This window comes from Trichoplusia ni (genome assembly GCF_003590095.1).
Source record: "Trichoplusia ni isolate ovarian cell line Hi5 chromosome 18 unlocalized genomic scaffold, tn1 tig00002900_group17, whole genome shotgun sequence".
Classification (NCBI taxonomy): Eukaryota; Metazoa; Arthropoda; class Insecta; order Lepidoptera; family Noctuidae; genus Trichoplusia; species Trichoplusia ni.
This window is the reverse complement of record NW_020799782.1, coordinates 3,402-18,663: the sequence shown is the minus strand read 5'-3', so window position 1 is coordinate 18,663 and position 15,262 is coordinate 3,402. Positions and strand designations below refer to the sequence as shown.

Below are 15,262 nucleotides of genomic sequence, written 5' to 3'. Positions count from 1 at the left end.
TTTATATATTCATTTCTTTAATAATTTCATTACCATTTACAATGTGTGTTGGAGAGTTTTGCTGAAGATATTATGGTCAAACTGGTTGTGGTTGGAAGTTTGCAAATATATGGTAACAATTCCTTACAAATAACATGCATCTAACCACATTACTTAGAAGAACATTAGTACTTTTACACTGTAGACAAATTTCCCCGAGTGCTAACGCTGTCTGAAACACTGTATTGAATTGTCAATCAGTGACGTCACTTGTCGAAAAGGGTTGTCTGTCACATACAATTGAAGTAACTTGTTTACGAATATTGCAATTGTTTAGGCCTTTCGTTTATCGTTCTTCTGGATGTGAAATCATATGACTCCTTTCACATTGGGTTTTTCAGAGGGGAGCCAGACTTTTAGCAACTACTAGCTGTGCCCGCGACTTCGTCTGCGTGGTTAGAAGATATAAGTTATGACTTTTTCTTCGCTCCTATTAGTCGCAGCGTGATGGTATAAAGCCTAAAACCTTCCTCGATCAATGGTCTATCAACATAAAAAAGATTTTTTTAATTTGAACATCACTTTGAGGTGCACGTGGATCACAAACGCGTCGTGGTCGGTCCTAGTCGGGCGTTGACACAACGGGAGCTACATATCACTCACCATCGGTCCGCACATTATACAGCCTCTCCAAACATCGGATTATCATTGTGACTCACTTCGTATATTTTATGAAATATATGTCTTTACCTGTCAACTTGCAGAATGATGTGAATCCATTTTACAACTAAGTGAGTATGTACGTTGACGTCAGTTCTTACGAAACCCCGACCGAGACCGGCCTTCGTTAGCACGTGCCTGTCATGATTAAGGCTTGATTAGAACATTCGTGTGATAATGCGATACCAACACCGACATACACGACCACATGGTGTAGATTCATTCATGAAAATCTTTTGTTTAATTAGAAGTTAGATTTGTATAATACTCAACGTTAAGTCACAAAAAGAAGCTGAAGATTATTCTTAGGGTGATAAATATTATTTTTTGACTAGTCTTAAATCTCCCTTATATCTCCACCTGGGTCTTCCTCGCTAACATATTTTCTGTTCAACATTTGTGAAACGGACGAATAGCCGAGTTGTTGAGGACACCACGTCAAAACCACTGTGAGCGACATGTCGCGGGTTTCGTTCCCCGCGTAGGACAAACGTTTGTGCGATCACGAATGCGTCCTGAGTCTGAGCGTGTATGTCTGTGCGTGAGACTTGATGTTTGTGAAACTCCACGAAACAAATACTAATACTAAGTCGTATTTTTTTTAAATCGTTCTTAAACACAATATCAGTTTCATGTAATACACCTTTTTGTCAATACAGGGAAATATAATTAGGGAACAAACCAAATGTAACCAAAATGTATGATAAGAAGGTGGTGATAATAACGCATATAAATAAACACGTAATTTACCTATATTTATTGTGCAAATAAAATACAATTAAGCAATAGCAGAAACTTTAATTTTGGACTTGTAATTTAAGTAAATTACACAACAATAAAAGAATAACCGACATACTCAATTGTTTCTGATTTTTTTGAAAAATACTTAATAATATTTCTTATAATCACTCAAATAAAATATATCGTTTTCACTGGACCGATAGCCAAGTGGTTGAGGTCGCCACGTTAAAACCACCACGCGCCGGTCGGTTTCGATCCCCGAGCAGGACAAGCATTTGTGTGATCCACGAATGCTTGTCCTGAGTCTGAGTGTATTTGTGAATGTGTATGAAACCCCAGCGACATAAGGATTAAATTTACATTAGTGCTTCTTTTAATCTTAATCCACGCATTACCCACGTTATTTATCACCTAGCTATTATGACTGCTTCCAATCACGGGACTTACAGCGGTATTATCATATCAAAAGAAATGTCACAGGCGTCACAGCCATTTACTTTTCTATGGGTCCTGGTACTTCCCCAGGTAATTAAATACAACCACTAGGTCAAATAAAAAGGCATATAGTAAGGAGTGAATTAGCGTTACGTAAAACAAAAAAGCAACGCTGACATGCGCCCGCGCCGCCAGTGTGACCTCGCTTTATTGGAGTTAATGTCTCATTAATGCATTCTACGCACGCCAATCATTATTTGTTTGTTTGCTTGGTTGTTGCTTTTTGTAAGCATTGATTTATTTGTCTTGTTACACGTCAATACATATACGATACAGAGAGTCTTTTTAAAACGGTTGTAGACGTGATTTTTGTTAGCTTTTGTTGGTCAGAGATGGGGCTTGGGCATTAAATTTTGTATGCTGCAGATCATTTATTAAAAAAAAAGCTAAAAATTATGTAAAGACTCAAGCCTGATTGTTTTGGTTTTATATAAAACACTATTTTAAGGTCAAAAAATCCTTCTATTCGTGTAGTGTACTAAATAATTAAAGTACATTACATGCAACTTACCTACGCGGATATCCGAGTGTTATAGACCACCTCGCTTTACCCACAGTGCCTGTCGTGTCACGGGTGTAATCCGGGAGAGAGACTAGCATTTGTGTGATCAACGAGTGCTTGATTTGAGTCTGGGGTGTCTGTGGATGTGACTTTGTTTGTGAAAAACCCCGCGAGCTTTAAAAATATATTCCAAAACGCGGTCGCGTAGAAAGGAAGACAAATATCGAACGTTCGAATTTATTCTTGATCCGATCAACAGCAAAAGGTTAAACACGTTTTTATTAATGAGTTAGATCAGAGCCCAAAATTCACTATTGAATATTGTGCTCCGTACTGTATTTCCAATCATGAGTTGACTTAGGACGACAAAAATAGTGTAATTTGAATCCAATTTCCATTCATTCACCGGCAATCGTAAAAAGCGGAATTAGGGCCCTGTAAGTCATCACAGATCATGTATTGTACTTGCATAGATATTACCATACGTACATATAAACTTAACATAAGTGTCCGTCCGTTACTAAATTAATTCGAGTCAGGATTCGTTTGTTTGTTTATTACTATATTGTTTGTTTTATTTGTTAAAACATAAAACACTTCTACATAACCTTGGTCTAAACTTCCTTAGTGGATCATTCTCTGTTGTGGTGTGAACTAAGATTAAAATAGAAGGAAAAATAATAATAACCTACGTTCTTAAATGCCACTTCATTAATATTTTATCAATATCGGTCCAGCCGTTTTCATAATTGTAAATTGCATTGTCATCGAGTTTGAAGCTACCCTGAAAATTGCAGCCTGCTTGATTATCGGGAAGTCCTTAAAATTGGGTTGAAAAAATCCAACCGGAACAACAAACAAGCAAGGACGGTGAATATATAAACACGTGGAAAAAACATATTTCCACATAATTAGGTAATTAAGTGTAAATATATCGATTAAGTCTGACAGATTTCCAAAAGATACCGGATAAGAATTCTCTCCAAAATCATCAACCTAGTTCACAAATAAAAAAATGTATTATAGTCATTTTAAATCTCTTGTGACGTCACTTATCAGTAATCTTTTTTGACGTATTTGATCATACTTTCATAAGTTTCATCATCTTTTTAATCATAATCTTTTAATTACTTTTAGGAATAATTACATTTTTAGTTAAATAACCAATTTCGTTAACAGAAATGTGACGATTAGTATGTTTCAAGAAATTCATGAATTTTAATAAAACTTGTATAATACTATAATTGAATTGAACCCATCAAGAATTAATGTTACTGGCCAAATTCAGTTATCCATCAAAAATCAATGCAAACAAAAAAAAATTCTGACCGTAGCAATCATTCTTTATCTTAGTTTTTCTACTAATCTATACTGATATACAAAGCTGAAGAGTTTGTTTGTTTGTTCTCAGGAACTACTGGTCCAAATTGAAAAATTCTTTTTGTGTTGAATAGACCATTCACCGAGGAAGGCTTTAGGCTATAAACCATCACACCTGCGTCTAATAGGAGCGAAGATACAATGGAAAATGTGAAAAAAACATATCTTCTACCCACGGGGACGAAGTCGCGGGCAACAGCTAGTTTTTGATAACGAAGCAATCGTTCTTTAACTTCGATATGTTACATTTTTTTTTAAACTCGGTTTACCTAATGCGGCAATATAAATACATCATCTCTAAAAATGTCCACGGTACCCTGACTACCTATCACCGTTCATGGTTATAAAGCCTGGTGATATACAGAGGGACAAATGACGTAGACTTTGTATTGAGATTCCATTTTTTGCTTAACTTGAATAGGCATAATTTTTACCTCATTGCCACATGCAACGAAATTTACTTGTCATGAAGTCAGTTAGTAATGGTATTTTACAGCAAGTCATAATTTATTAACTGTTCTGATTGTCAGTAATGTAATCTCTACGGTGACAATATAGCTTCGAGATTTAACTTGTTCCTAGATAACTGATATCGCGTGAGATCGTTTTGATAAAGCCCATTGTGCAATACGTACGTAATATTAAAAATGAAATGATGTAGGTACGTTTGTAAGTTGAGTTATACCTTAGCTGAACTTGTACTATGAGATCGTGAAGCGGGATTATTGGTATTGTAGAAGCAGGACGGTGTATCGCAATGTGCGTAGCACTGTCTCGCTTACATGGTAGAAATAAATTAATAAAAAGCTTTGAGATTCGGTAAATTTAATAATCCCATTATTTGATTCGTTAAGAAAGTTAGTAGATAAGACTTTATATACCTACGTTAAAAAAACAGCACTGAGAGTTCTTAGGAGCATAAAAATCACCGTCACGGGTCACCGTCCATATCGGATCAATTAAAACCTCTTTTCTTTTTTAAAATATACGTCAGACATCACATTTACTATTTTTTGTCTAATCTACATATTTTAAGATATTTGACGCACCTCTATGTCCTTTTGGACAAAAACTTAGATAATATACGTCACTTTATCATAATAGTTGACGTAAGAACATAATTGATTTAAAAAACTTTAAGTTGATTTTGATGACGATTTTGATACAGGATATATCTACATCCTATAGTTCCATTCTTTTTAAAAAGCCATTTCCAGGATTAAAAAACAAATTGGGCTTGTCATACAAAATTATCTGCCGCCAATATAGCAAGAACGCCTAGTAGTATAATCGTTGGACTGAAAAATCAAAAATAGGTATAGAAAAAATATAATTTCTCCAAATTTTATATCTTTTTATAAGGTCAGGGAATCCATATACACCCCGTTGGGCGGGGAAGCGGGTCTTGTCACTTTTACTGACCTTAACAATCGTGCTAGGTTATGCACGTTTTGGTGTCGGTGCATGGCAATACGTTACGATTCTGTATGCACGAAACCACCACATCAAAAATATTGAAGGCGGATTGGAACTGTTGGTAGACTACTTTAAAAGTTTTAAACTATAAGAAAAACTAAAAAGAAGTAAATTATCAAAAATGAGGTAATGAATATTATTTTTGAATACTCATAATTATAAGATTTCATCTTTTTAACAAACTCGTTTATTTCCACCCTTAGGAATATCATTTAAACCTTACCGGGTTTTTCTCCTCTTTATAAAATACTGCTTTAAATCTTAAACAAAAAAGTATAAAACCCAGTTACTTGTAAAAAAACAAAGTGACGTCATTAGAATATCGTTATCAATACCATTGAATGCTGATAGTCATGATGATTGAATACAGATCATTCAAATCGAGAGTTAAACAAAAACACATTGTTAACAGTTGAATCATTTTTGGGTGGCGAAATATTGAGTAATTTTTCCACTTTTTGGGAAAAGACTCTCACAAATTAAGATAAATATTTTTTGTGTTCTAGTGCAAATTCCTCAGTACCGTTCTGCCAGTGCCCGGTACAAAAATATATTTATTTTAATCAGAGATTATTGCCTTAAAGAATGAGTGCTGTTACTTAGCTGGATCTAGTTAGACTGCAAGCCGACCCCAGCTTAGGTAGTTGGGAAAAGGCTAGGCCGATAATGAAAAATTGAGCGCTTGTTTCAGGGAAAACTTATCTGTTCTAGTGTATGTGAAAATTATATCTATTGTACCGATTGGAAAACTTCTTGTGCAAGTTGATACTTTCATTGCTCACCTAAAATAAAAGCGAGGAAGAAGACAAAGATGGCCAGCCCTAGATGATAGGATAAGGTTTAAGAAGATAAGGAAGAACTGTACCAGACTTTGACAATTTCTATGAGGTCGACTTATTTACGCAATTATATTTCATCATACAATTTAAGTATACGGGTACAATGACTAGTCTATTTTGCTTTGTCACTTCAGTAGATTAAAGCGATTAGATCATTCTTAGCTCTTGTTGAAGTGACACTTTTCTATGGAGCCTGATTTGTGGTTTTATCAGTTGCTGTCTTGCACGTAAGAGTGAGAGTGGACTGTATTCAAGCACAAATTGGCATGGAAAGTTTTATATTTTAGAGAAACGAAATTTAAATAAAACTACTTTCGTAAAATGTACATGAGAGTGTGAGTTGCCTGCGCAAAGTGTAAGAACGGAATCCTATGACTGAGGGTCCACTATCTGTCAGTTTTTCCGCCACCAGATCGTATAGTTTCAGCTAGATATTTTTTATAATTTAGACGGGTGAACAATGTTTTGTACTAAGTAAAGTTTATAGTGTCGAAAGTAGGTGTCTTACTTGACAAGTTTCTTTTGATCTGGCAACTCATTTTATGACCTCGGGTATTGACACTACATTTGATAGAGTAACATCCCTAGAGGAAACTAAATCTTCGATCTTGTAAGATTCAACCCTGACTGATCGCGTTGCCATGGTTTCGTAATGTTACTAAGGGCAATGACCAAACTATCAGAGAACCTACCATCATGTCTTAAAATGAAGTTATCGCAGAAGTGGAAGGGAGACGACGGATTAAACTGTGTATTGCTATCTCGCTTGTACAATAATCAGTATTTTTTTAAGTTCTTAGGCCTGAAGGATCTGGGCAAAGACTGAACGGTGTTTAATAGCTAAAGACTAATTGTTTAATGGTGCGGAAGACTCATGGGATGTAAGAAATTAAGTACTACGTGCTTACTTTGAGATAGCAGGAAGGACTGTATTTTTCCCGTAAATTACTAACTTGTCACTTACCCAGAACGGGCTAACCTGAAGCTTATGCTAAGATATTATTATGTCTAAGTTATTTTTGTATTGTAATGTTAAGAAACTTTGAAACTAAACTATATGAATATCAATTAACTTTAATCAGATACAGATATCCTAGTATTATTCTAATGCGAAAATTTGTGTGTATGGATGTTTATTCCTCTTCCACGCAAAACCCACTGAAAGGATTTAGACGAAACTTTGTACACAGATAGTTACCTATAACCAGGATTAACACATAAAATAGTTTAACCCCAAACATCTTATTGAAAATTAAAATACAATATGAAAAAATAAAATTAGATTCACAAAGTTGAAACGATGCCCGAATATGAAGTGGAATGTTCCCATCCAACATAATAGCATGACGTAGTAATGTAAACAATGAAAACTAACTTAATTAAAATATAATTATGGCGGCACCGTTGTTTGTAAATTTAATTCGTGGAATACAACAGTTCGATATATAAACAAAACGTTACGTGCAGTACAACACTGAGTGTGTGAAAATGTGTGAACAAGAATGAGCGTCCTTATTTTCTTTAAAAAATAAGAGTATCTGATAAATGCTCAAAACCTCCCCAGCAATCGGATTTTTGTAAACTGGAATTATAATATTGGTTTCTTAGGTTTACGCGAATGTTAGACATTGAAATGTTCCCGACGTTTCGACACCTTTGCAGGTACGTCGGGAACTTAAATCCAAAATTAAACCGCGATAAAATCCGTAAAAGTAGTTTCATTTCAATGGCATTATAATATCATACTATTCAATAAGTTAACTATAGATACACAATACTATAAGTAAAACCATTAATGTTTACAGATAAACACTGAAATATAAAACGTTACATTTTTGACACAGTTTTAAACAATAACGGTATCGAACATTGACTTTTGTATAAAGAACATTTAAGTTAACAAGTTTCAATAATGGAATTTTGTGTAAATACATTTTTGGTTTATTCTACTAATATGTATTATAAACTCGAAAGTATATGCATGGATGTTTGTTCCCCTTTCAAAATTTGAATTTAGATGAAATTGTATTACATAGATAGTTATAACTAAAGATATAAGATACATTTACGAACCGAACCCATAGCTGAACTGATTATAATTTGCTGAGGTAAAAAAACCTCATTTTAAAGAGTAAGTAAGTCGTTTTTTTTAACGACTTAAAAATCAGAAGGTTCTTAACTTAGAGTGTTTTATTTAAAAATCCAATAATTTAAAACATTCAAATCATAGCGATTACTCATAATTTATTAAAGCCAAAGTTCTAAAAATAAAAAAAAAATCTAACGTAAAAATATCTAAATAAGATAACAGGTGTTATTCTTTCTCTATTTCCTTAAACATTACTCAAAAACATTCCTAACACGTTGATCACATACATTTCAATATTATTTGTTGTTATCTATTGACGAATGACGATGACTCGCGTCATAGCTTAGATAGTAACTATTAAAAATACACTTTACCGTACAAAATACTCACGAAAGAACGTCTTTATCTAATAACCAACGTACAAGCCATCATCATCCACAGGCTTTATCCTCCCACTGCTGGGCATAGGCCTCTCTTTTCTCGTGCCAATTTCTACGGTCCTGTGCTAGCCTCATCCAGACTCGACCCGAGACTTTTATTATGTCATCGACCCATCATGACGACGACGACCCATCGACGTACAAGCCACTATTTACAGTATTTATTTACTAACGCTTATTTATCGGGATAGCCCGCCTAGTTTCGGTCCCAACTGGAGACGTTACATATAACCTGACGCAACTGCAACAGAACCAACACTTGACATACATCAAAATGGGATATTTCTCGAAAAACTACTTTCTAAAAAGTCTCTGCTAGAACATCAAAGTGACTTCTATAAAACCTTCAGAATCTGCTACTTACCAAGACCTCAATAGGCGCCATTCATATTGTGATTAACACATGAGATATTGTTTAATGAAAATTATATAATCACGATAAGATAACTGAGTCATTGGCTTTCAATTAATTAACATTCCAACACTGAATGTTTTCACAAGTGATTTTCACACGGTGACTAGGAAATAAAGAATGTGAAATGCTCCGTGCTGTTATAAACAATAAAGAATCGCTTGCCTACCATCGTATCTTAAAAATGTATTGTAACTGTGTAAGCAAGATAGCATGCTGCGCTATGTAGAGCGGCGTCTCTTTTTAACAACGGTAGTATTAATACTTTAAGCGGCATTGGTAGGCTGTCTGTTCGTTATTGAGAGATATTTTTTCAGTCGGTGTGAAAATTAACAAGCTGAAATCTTGTTTCGTTAATGTTATAAAAATGAAAAATGATTCTGGATATTATTTTTTATTCTATATGTTATCTCATCAAATATTTTGTGTAATAACAAAAAAAAACAACTAAACGATAGCTAAAAAGTCTGACAGCCAGTCTTACTAAGGGATATCGTGTTGTTCAGGTGACTAGGTTGAGGACGTCAGATAGGCAGAGGCTCCTTGCAAAATACTGATACTTAGCTTAAATTGGAAGATGATCCTAATATAGTTTCGAAAAGGCTAACCTAATGATTATGTTTAAAACTAAATGTTGTAGGTTGACTATGATCTATTTCTGATAATATGATTGAACCATGTCATCAGAGTAAATATAAGATAACCGGAAAAACCTATTCAAACCACAAATTCACTTATGTATACAAGTAATAACTCTTATTCTTACATACTGATATTTCAAAAACTATATTTGTATATGTTATTTGAACATTATGTAAATAGTGACAAAGGTATTTTCGTATGAGGATCCGTTTTTGACAGATTTTGGGTTATATCATTGCTATTATTCTTTATTATAGGTATATACACATATAGGCATTGTATTCATAATATAGCTTGGAAAACAGTTCTTATTTTTTGAGTGTTTTGTACCCAAAGGGAAAATCTGTCCATCTGTAAGTCTGACTGTAGTCCGTCACCAGGCTGTATCTCATGAACCGTCATAGTTGCATAGTTACATTTTTCACGGATGATATAATTTTTATTGCCGTTGTACCTTGAGGCCTATGTCCAGCAGTGGACCTTGATAGGCTGAATTGATTGATTTATTTATTGTACCAACAAATTCTAAATATAAATATCAAGGTAAAGCAACCATAGCGACAGTCATAAATCTGTTGGTGAGTGCCACCAACCGCTTTGTTTATCTTTAGCCTATTTTGAACGGAATCCTTCAACTCCCTCTTGACCAGTTTTTTATAACTTCTAGACCATTTTCCTAACTCTACAAATTTTATAGAAGTTTCTATGGAAAATATTCTCAAAGATACTGTCGCCTTACTATCAGAGAGTTAATCCGTCTTATCACATGCCGGTGAGTAAAACAGATAACCTGAAATCTGACTAATGCCTGCATTAACTAACTGGGTCTAGGGTGAGGCTAGGAGACGTTAAGATTAACATTTTAACGTTGAAACTGAATAGACAGTGACTAAAATTGCTCTTTAAGAAATGGCACTGAATAAAATTTAAAGTATGTACGAATGAAATTAAATTATACTTTAAAATGATTGAGCTTTATTTATTTTAAAAAACCTTCGACATAACCCACAGGACATTTTAGCAGAATTGCAAAGACTGAGATGTAGTTGTGGATTATTTTCCCGTGGCAATCAGATTTCCATATTTCATTTTCTTGTCACCAATTTTCTCATCGAACGAAGCTAAGAAATCTCTTCATTAAGTCATAAATTAGAGAAGCACTAAATTTCAATCCTTGAGTAGCGGGGGTTTAACAACCTTTTAAAATATTATCCAATGTCTAAATTTAATAAAGGTATATTTAATATTGTATAGTAAAGCTAGTCTTGACAAGCACCTTCACCCTAATTATAATTAATTATCACAAAGAGACTTGTAAATTACCCAAAACGTTTATTCAAATCCTATATTCTTAGTAATGTAAATATAATAACAAGCGTGTAGAATTAATTATGGAATAAACAGTTAAGAAAAAAAAATAGCACCCACACTAGAAAATTTAAAACTCGTATCGTGGGATGTTTCACGAACATTCAAGTCGCGTGCACAAAGGCACCCGAACTCAGAACAAGCATTAGTGGATGACACAAATGCTTGTCCTACGTGAGATCCAACCCGTGATACGCATTGCGGGTTTGGCGGAATAAGACAGATGTTGTATTTTGTTATGTCCAAGGGGTCGTGGAAGAAGAAATAACAACCGATACGTACAAACTCGTTTATTCGACTGACGCAGCAGTCATTAAATCACACGGTGTCCGTGGTCTACCCTATAATTGTTCTTAAAAGATATATGTAGGTACCCACATAACATCCCTCCACCTCTATTTAGAAGAACTTCTTATAATCTACAACAGGCCTATTTCGTTTCGAGCGCGGGTCTGGCTCGGGTTCTATAGAGGGAGTTGCCAAGGTTGCTTCCTCTTCCGTGGAGATGTCACCGTGAACAAGTCCTGAGGTCGTCTCTGGTTGTGCTGCTGACTCCTCAGCAGAAACTTCGGGCTGCAGCTGGTCGGTGCTAGTCGGATGTGTTGGCAGTATGAATGCGGGAACGATCTTTTCACATGACTTATCTTCTCTCCCTCTATATTTGAGCAACTGGTTGGCGTGTCTTTTGATAATTTGACCCGATTCAGTTAGTTGGACTAAATATACAGTTTTTCCTACACTTTTAATAATCACACCACGTGACCAATATTGTTTTTGTTGACTATAAAGTTTTACCAGAACTTGGTCACCCACACTAAACGTAACTTTACGGTTGCCACGATAACTGTCAATCTGCGAACACTGCTTAACTTTAACCACTGTGTCAAGCGCTGCGTCGGATGGCATGGTGGTGGTCGGTGTCAGGAGGTCCAACCGACATCTCAAATTGCGTCCGAACAATACCTCTGCCGGTGATCTGTTTGTGGTCGAATGTTTAGAATTCCTATAATAAAGCAAGAATTCCGATATTTTAACATTCAAATCTCTTAAACATGTACCTGATGACAAGTATGATTTTATTGCCTTTTTTATAATTTTTACATAACTTTCTGCTTGTCCATTGCTGGCTGGGTTATATGTTGGTGAAGTTAAATGAGTAATGTTATTACGATTGCAGAATTCTTTAAATTCATGTGATATAAAAGACGTTCCGTTATCTGAACAAATCGTATGAAATAAGCCAAATCGTGACATTACTTCGCATAGTTTTTCTATCACTACTCGCGAAGAGAAACCCGTTGAAACATCAAAACATTCCACCCATTTCGAATACGCATCAACTATAATTAAAAATGTTTTACCGCTGATCGGCCCTAGAAAATCTAAGTGTACGCGATGCCACGGCTGGGTAGGGAACGGCCATGGTGTGAGAGGGGTACGCGGGGGCGCGGCGCGCTGCGATCTACACGCGGCGCATGAGCCGACGTACTGTTCTATAGCTACAGACATACCCGGCCACCAAAATCTATTGCGTGCTTCTTCTTTCATTTTTGTGATTCCTAAGTGACCTGTATGTAACTCTTTCAATACTTTATATCGCAAACTATTTGGAATTACTAATCTGTGGCCCCTCATAAGACAACCGTTTTCTACAGACAACTCTAACCGGTGGCTGTAATAAACCTTAATTATTGGTTCATTAATTTTATTAGGCCAACCATTTGACAAGTAGCCGATGACGGCTGTTATTACCTTATCTAGCTCAATTGCGTTCTTAATATCCATCATTGACAAAAATCTTTCTTCTTCGTAAACAAAATACACGTAACTGGATTTATCTACTAATGACTCATCATGCGCCGAGTGCGTGGCGGTTATTGTTAAATCGTCCGTTATCGATCGACTTAAGAAATCCGCACAATTATGTACACTGCTTACATATTCAATTTTATAATTGTATGCGGATAGGAAAATAGCATATCGCTGTAAACGATTTGCTGATATCTCGGGAATGCCCTTGTCTGGATTAAAAATCGTAACCAAGGGTTTATGGTCAGTTCTCAAAATAAAAGGTTGGGGTCGACCATACAGATATTGGTGAAATTTTCTTATACCAAAAATTATAGCGGTAGCCTCTTTTTGTATTTGGCTGTAGCGTTTTTCGGCTGCATTCAGTGAACGAGAAACATACGAGATAGGTTTTTCTATACCGCCTTCGACCTGTGATAACACGGCGCCTAAACCGGTCGGTGACGCGTCGACAGTTACAATTAACAATGCCTCTGGATTAAAATGCGCTAATGTAGTCTCAGACACTAACTCGCGTTTAATTGTTGACACTGCTTCATCATGTTTCTTAGTCCATGCCCAGGGCTCATTTCTTTTAAGTAAGTCATGCAGGGGACTTAAAATCGATGAAGCGTTTTTAATAAAATTCCGATAATAGTTTACCATTCCTAAAAATGATTTTAGTTCTGTAATATTACTAGGAACTCGACTTTGCGTAATAGCTTTAATTTTTTCTGGAGATTTATGCAATCCATTACGGTCAATGACAAACCCTAGATAGGAAACAGATTCTTGAAAGAAGGTACATTTTTCTAGGTTTAAAACTAAGCCCGCTTCTAGCAACCTACGGAAAACTTCATTCAACCTGCTCATCATCTGATCTTTGTCTACTCCGCTAATCAAAATGTCATCTAAAAATAAAAGAGTACCATCTAACCCTGATAGAAGCGCCTCCATGTTCCGCTGAAAAATGGCGGGGGCACTCGCTAGTCCGAACACTAAGCGAGTAAACTTATATAAACCTTTGTATGTGTTTATACAGGTCAGCATTTGTGACTTCTCATTAAGGCATAATTGATTATAGGCATGCGAAAGGTCTAATTTACAATAATACTTGCCGCCGTGCAGTTTTGAAAACAGCTCGTCATACCTAGGTAAAGGGTACTTATCCACAAATAACTGTTTATTAATTGTCACGGAGTAATCGGCACACAAACGTAACGAACCATCTCGCTTTAAAACAGGCACAACGGGACTCGCATACTCTGCGTATTTTACAGGTACTAACACTCCTAAATCTACAAGACGGTTCAATTCTTTTTCTACCCTTTCTCGAAGCGCAAATGGTAAAGGTCTGGCTTTAAAAAAAATCGGTTTTGCGTCTGACTTTAATGCTAAGTCTACCTTTACGCCTTTAAAACAACCTAATTTATTTCCAAATAGTTGTGTGTATTTTGAAGCAATATTTTTTACAAAATCATTACAGTTATTTAACGAACATATTTGCAAGTTGAAGCGCGAAAAGAAATCTCTGCCTAATAAAGGGGGGCCTCCATTCCGTACAACATAAACTCCTATTGTGAATGCTTTATTGTTATATGTAAACAGTAGGTTTATTTTACCCAGAATAGACAACTTATCACCGTTATAACTATGCAAAATAACATCACTGACTTCTAATGTTATGTTAAAAAAGTATTTATTATAAGTTTGCTCAGAAATAACGGTAACTGGTGAACCAGTGTCTATTTCAAAAGTTAGCTGGATCACATTGACACAAACAGACTCCCGCATCGGCTCGCCGCGTACGGTGCGAATATTATAGCACATATTGTGCTTACCGTCATCACCAGCATCCCCACAGCACTCGACATAGTGTTGCTTATTAAAAGTTTGTTTACACATTCGCTTTAGATGTCCTTGAACGCCACACTTTTTGCACTTATAACGCACAAAACGGCAGCTCGATGCCTGATGACCTGCGTAGCCGCAGGCCGTACATTCGCCGCCGACGCTGCCGCCGCCGTTGCTGTAGCTGTCTCGAGCTCGCTCGCCGCAAGCTGTGGTTAACATCCTGCGCGATTGCGCGCTGCGTCCGCGTGCTGCGCTATGCTGCGTGTCCAACTTCATCACTTGAAGTTGCGTACCCGCGTCCACTTGCCGATTTGCTTCTTGTGCTCCCATACGAGCACTGCGTATGCCTTCAGCTATTTCCAAGGCCTTGCTCAGGGTCAGCTCGGACATCGCCTTGGTGAAGAGTTTATCTCTCTCTGGTCCAGGTGCCATGCCAGCACAAAACGGTCGCGAAGCTGCTCGTCAAGGTTTGTTGACACGAACCCACAGTATACTGCCAAACCACGTACTCGTGCCGCCCACTCTGGCAACCCTTCG

General features: G+C 36.2%; 1 protein-coding gene across 1 annotated transcript; it reads right to left on the bottom strand.

Moving 5' to 3' along the window:
• Nucleotides 1–11,358: 11,358 nt before the first annotated feature.
• On the bottom strand, nt 11,359–14,894 carry LOC113506515. The gene is made up of 2 exons (XM_026889351.1): nt 14,713–14,894; nt 11,359–11,944 (listed from the first exon to the last, which is right to left on the bottom strand). Exons 1-2 carry the CDS (start codon nt 14,743–14,745, stop codon nt 11,483–11,485), a joined length of 495 nt encoding a protein of 164 aa, XP_026745152.1. The 5' UTR covers nt 14,746–14,894; the 3' UTR covers nt 11,359–11,482.
• Between the last annotated feature and the right edge of the window lie 368 nt (nt 14,895–15,262).

Coding starts and splice junctions, on each gene's coding strand:
- LOC113506515 (XM_026889351.1), bottom strand. CDS start 14,745: ATGTCGAGTGCTGTGGGGATGCTGGTGATGACG. Junction 11,945..14,712: donor TGGGGATGCTGGTGATGACG/GTAAGCACAATA, acceptor AAAGTTAAGCAG/TGTTCGCAGATTGACAGTTA.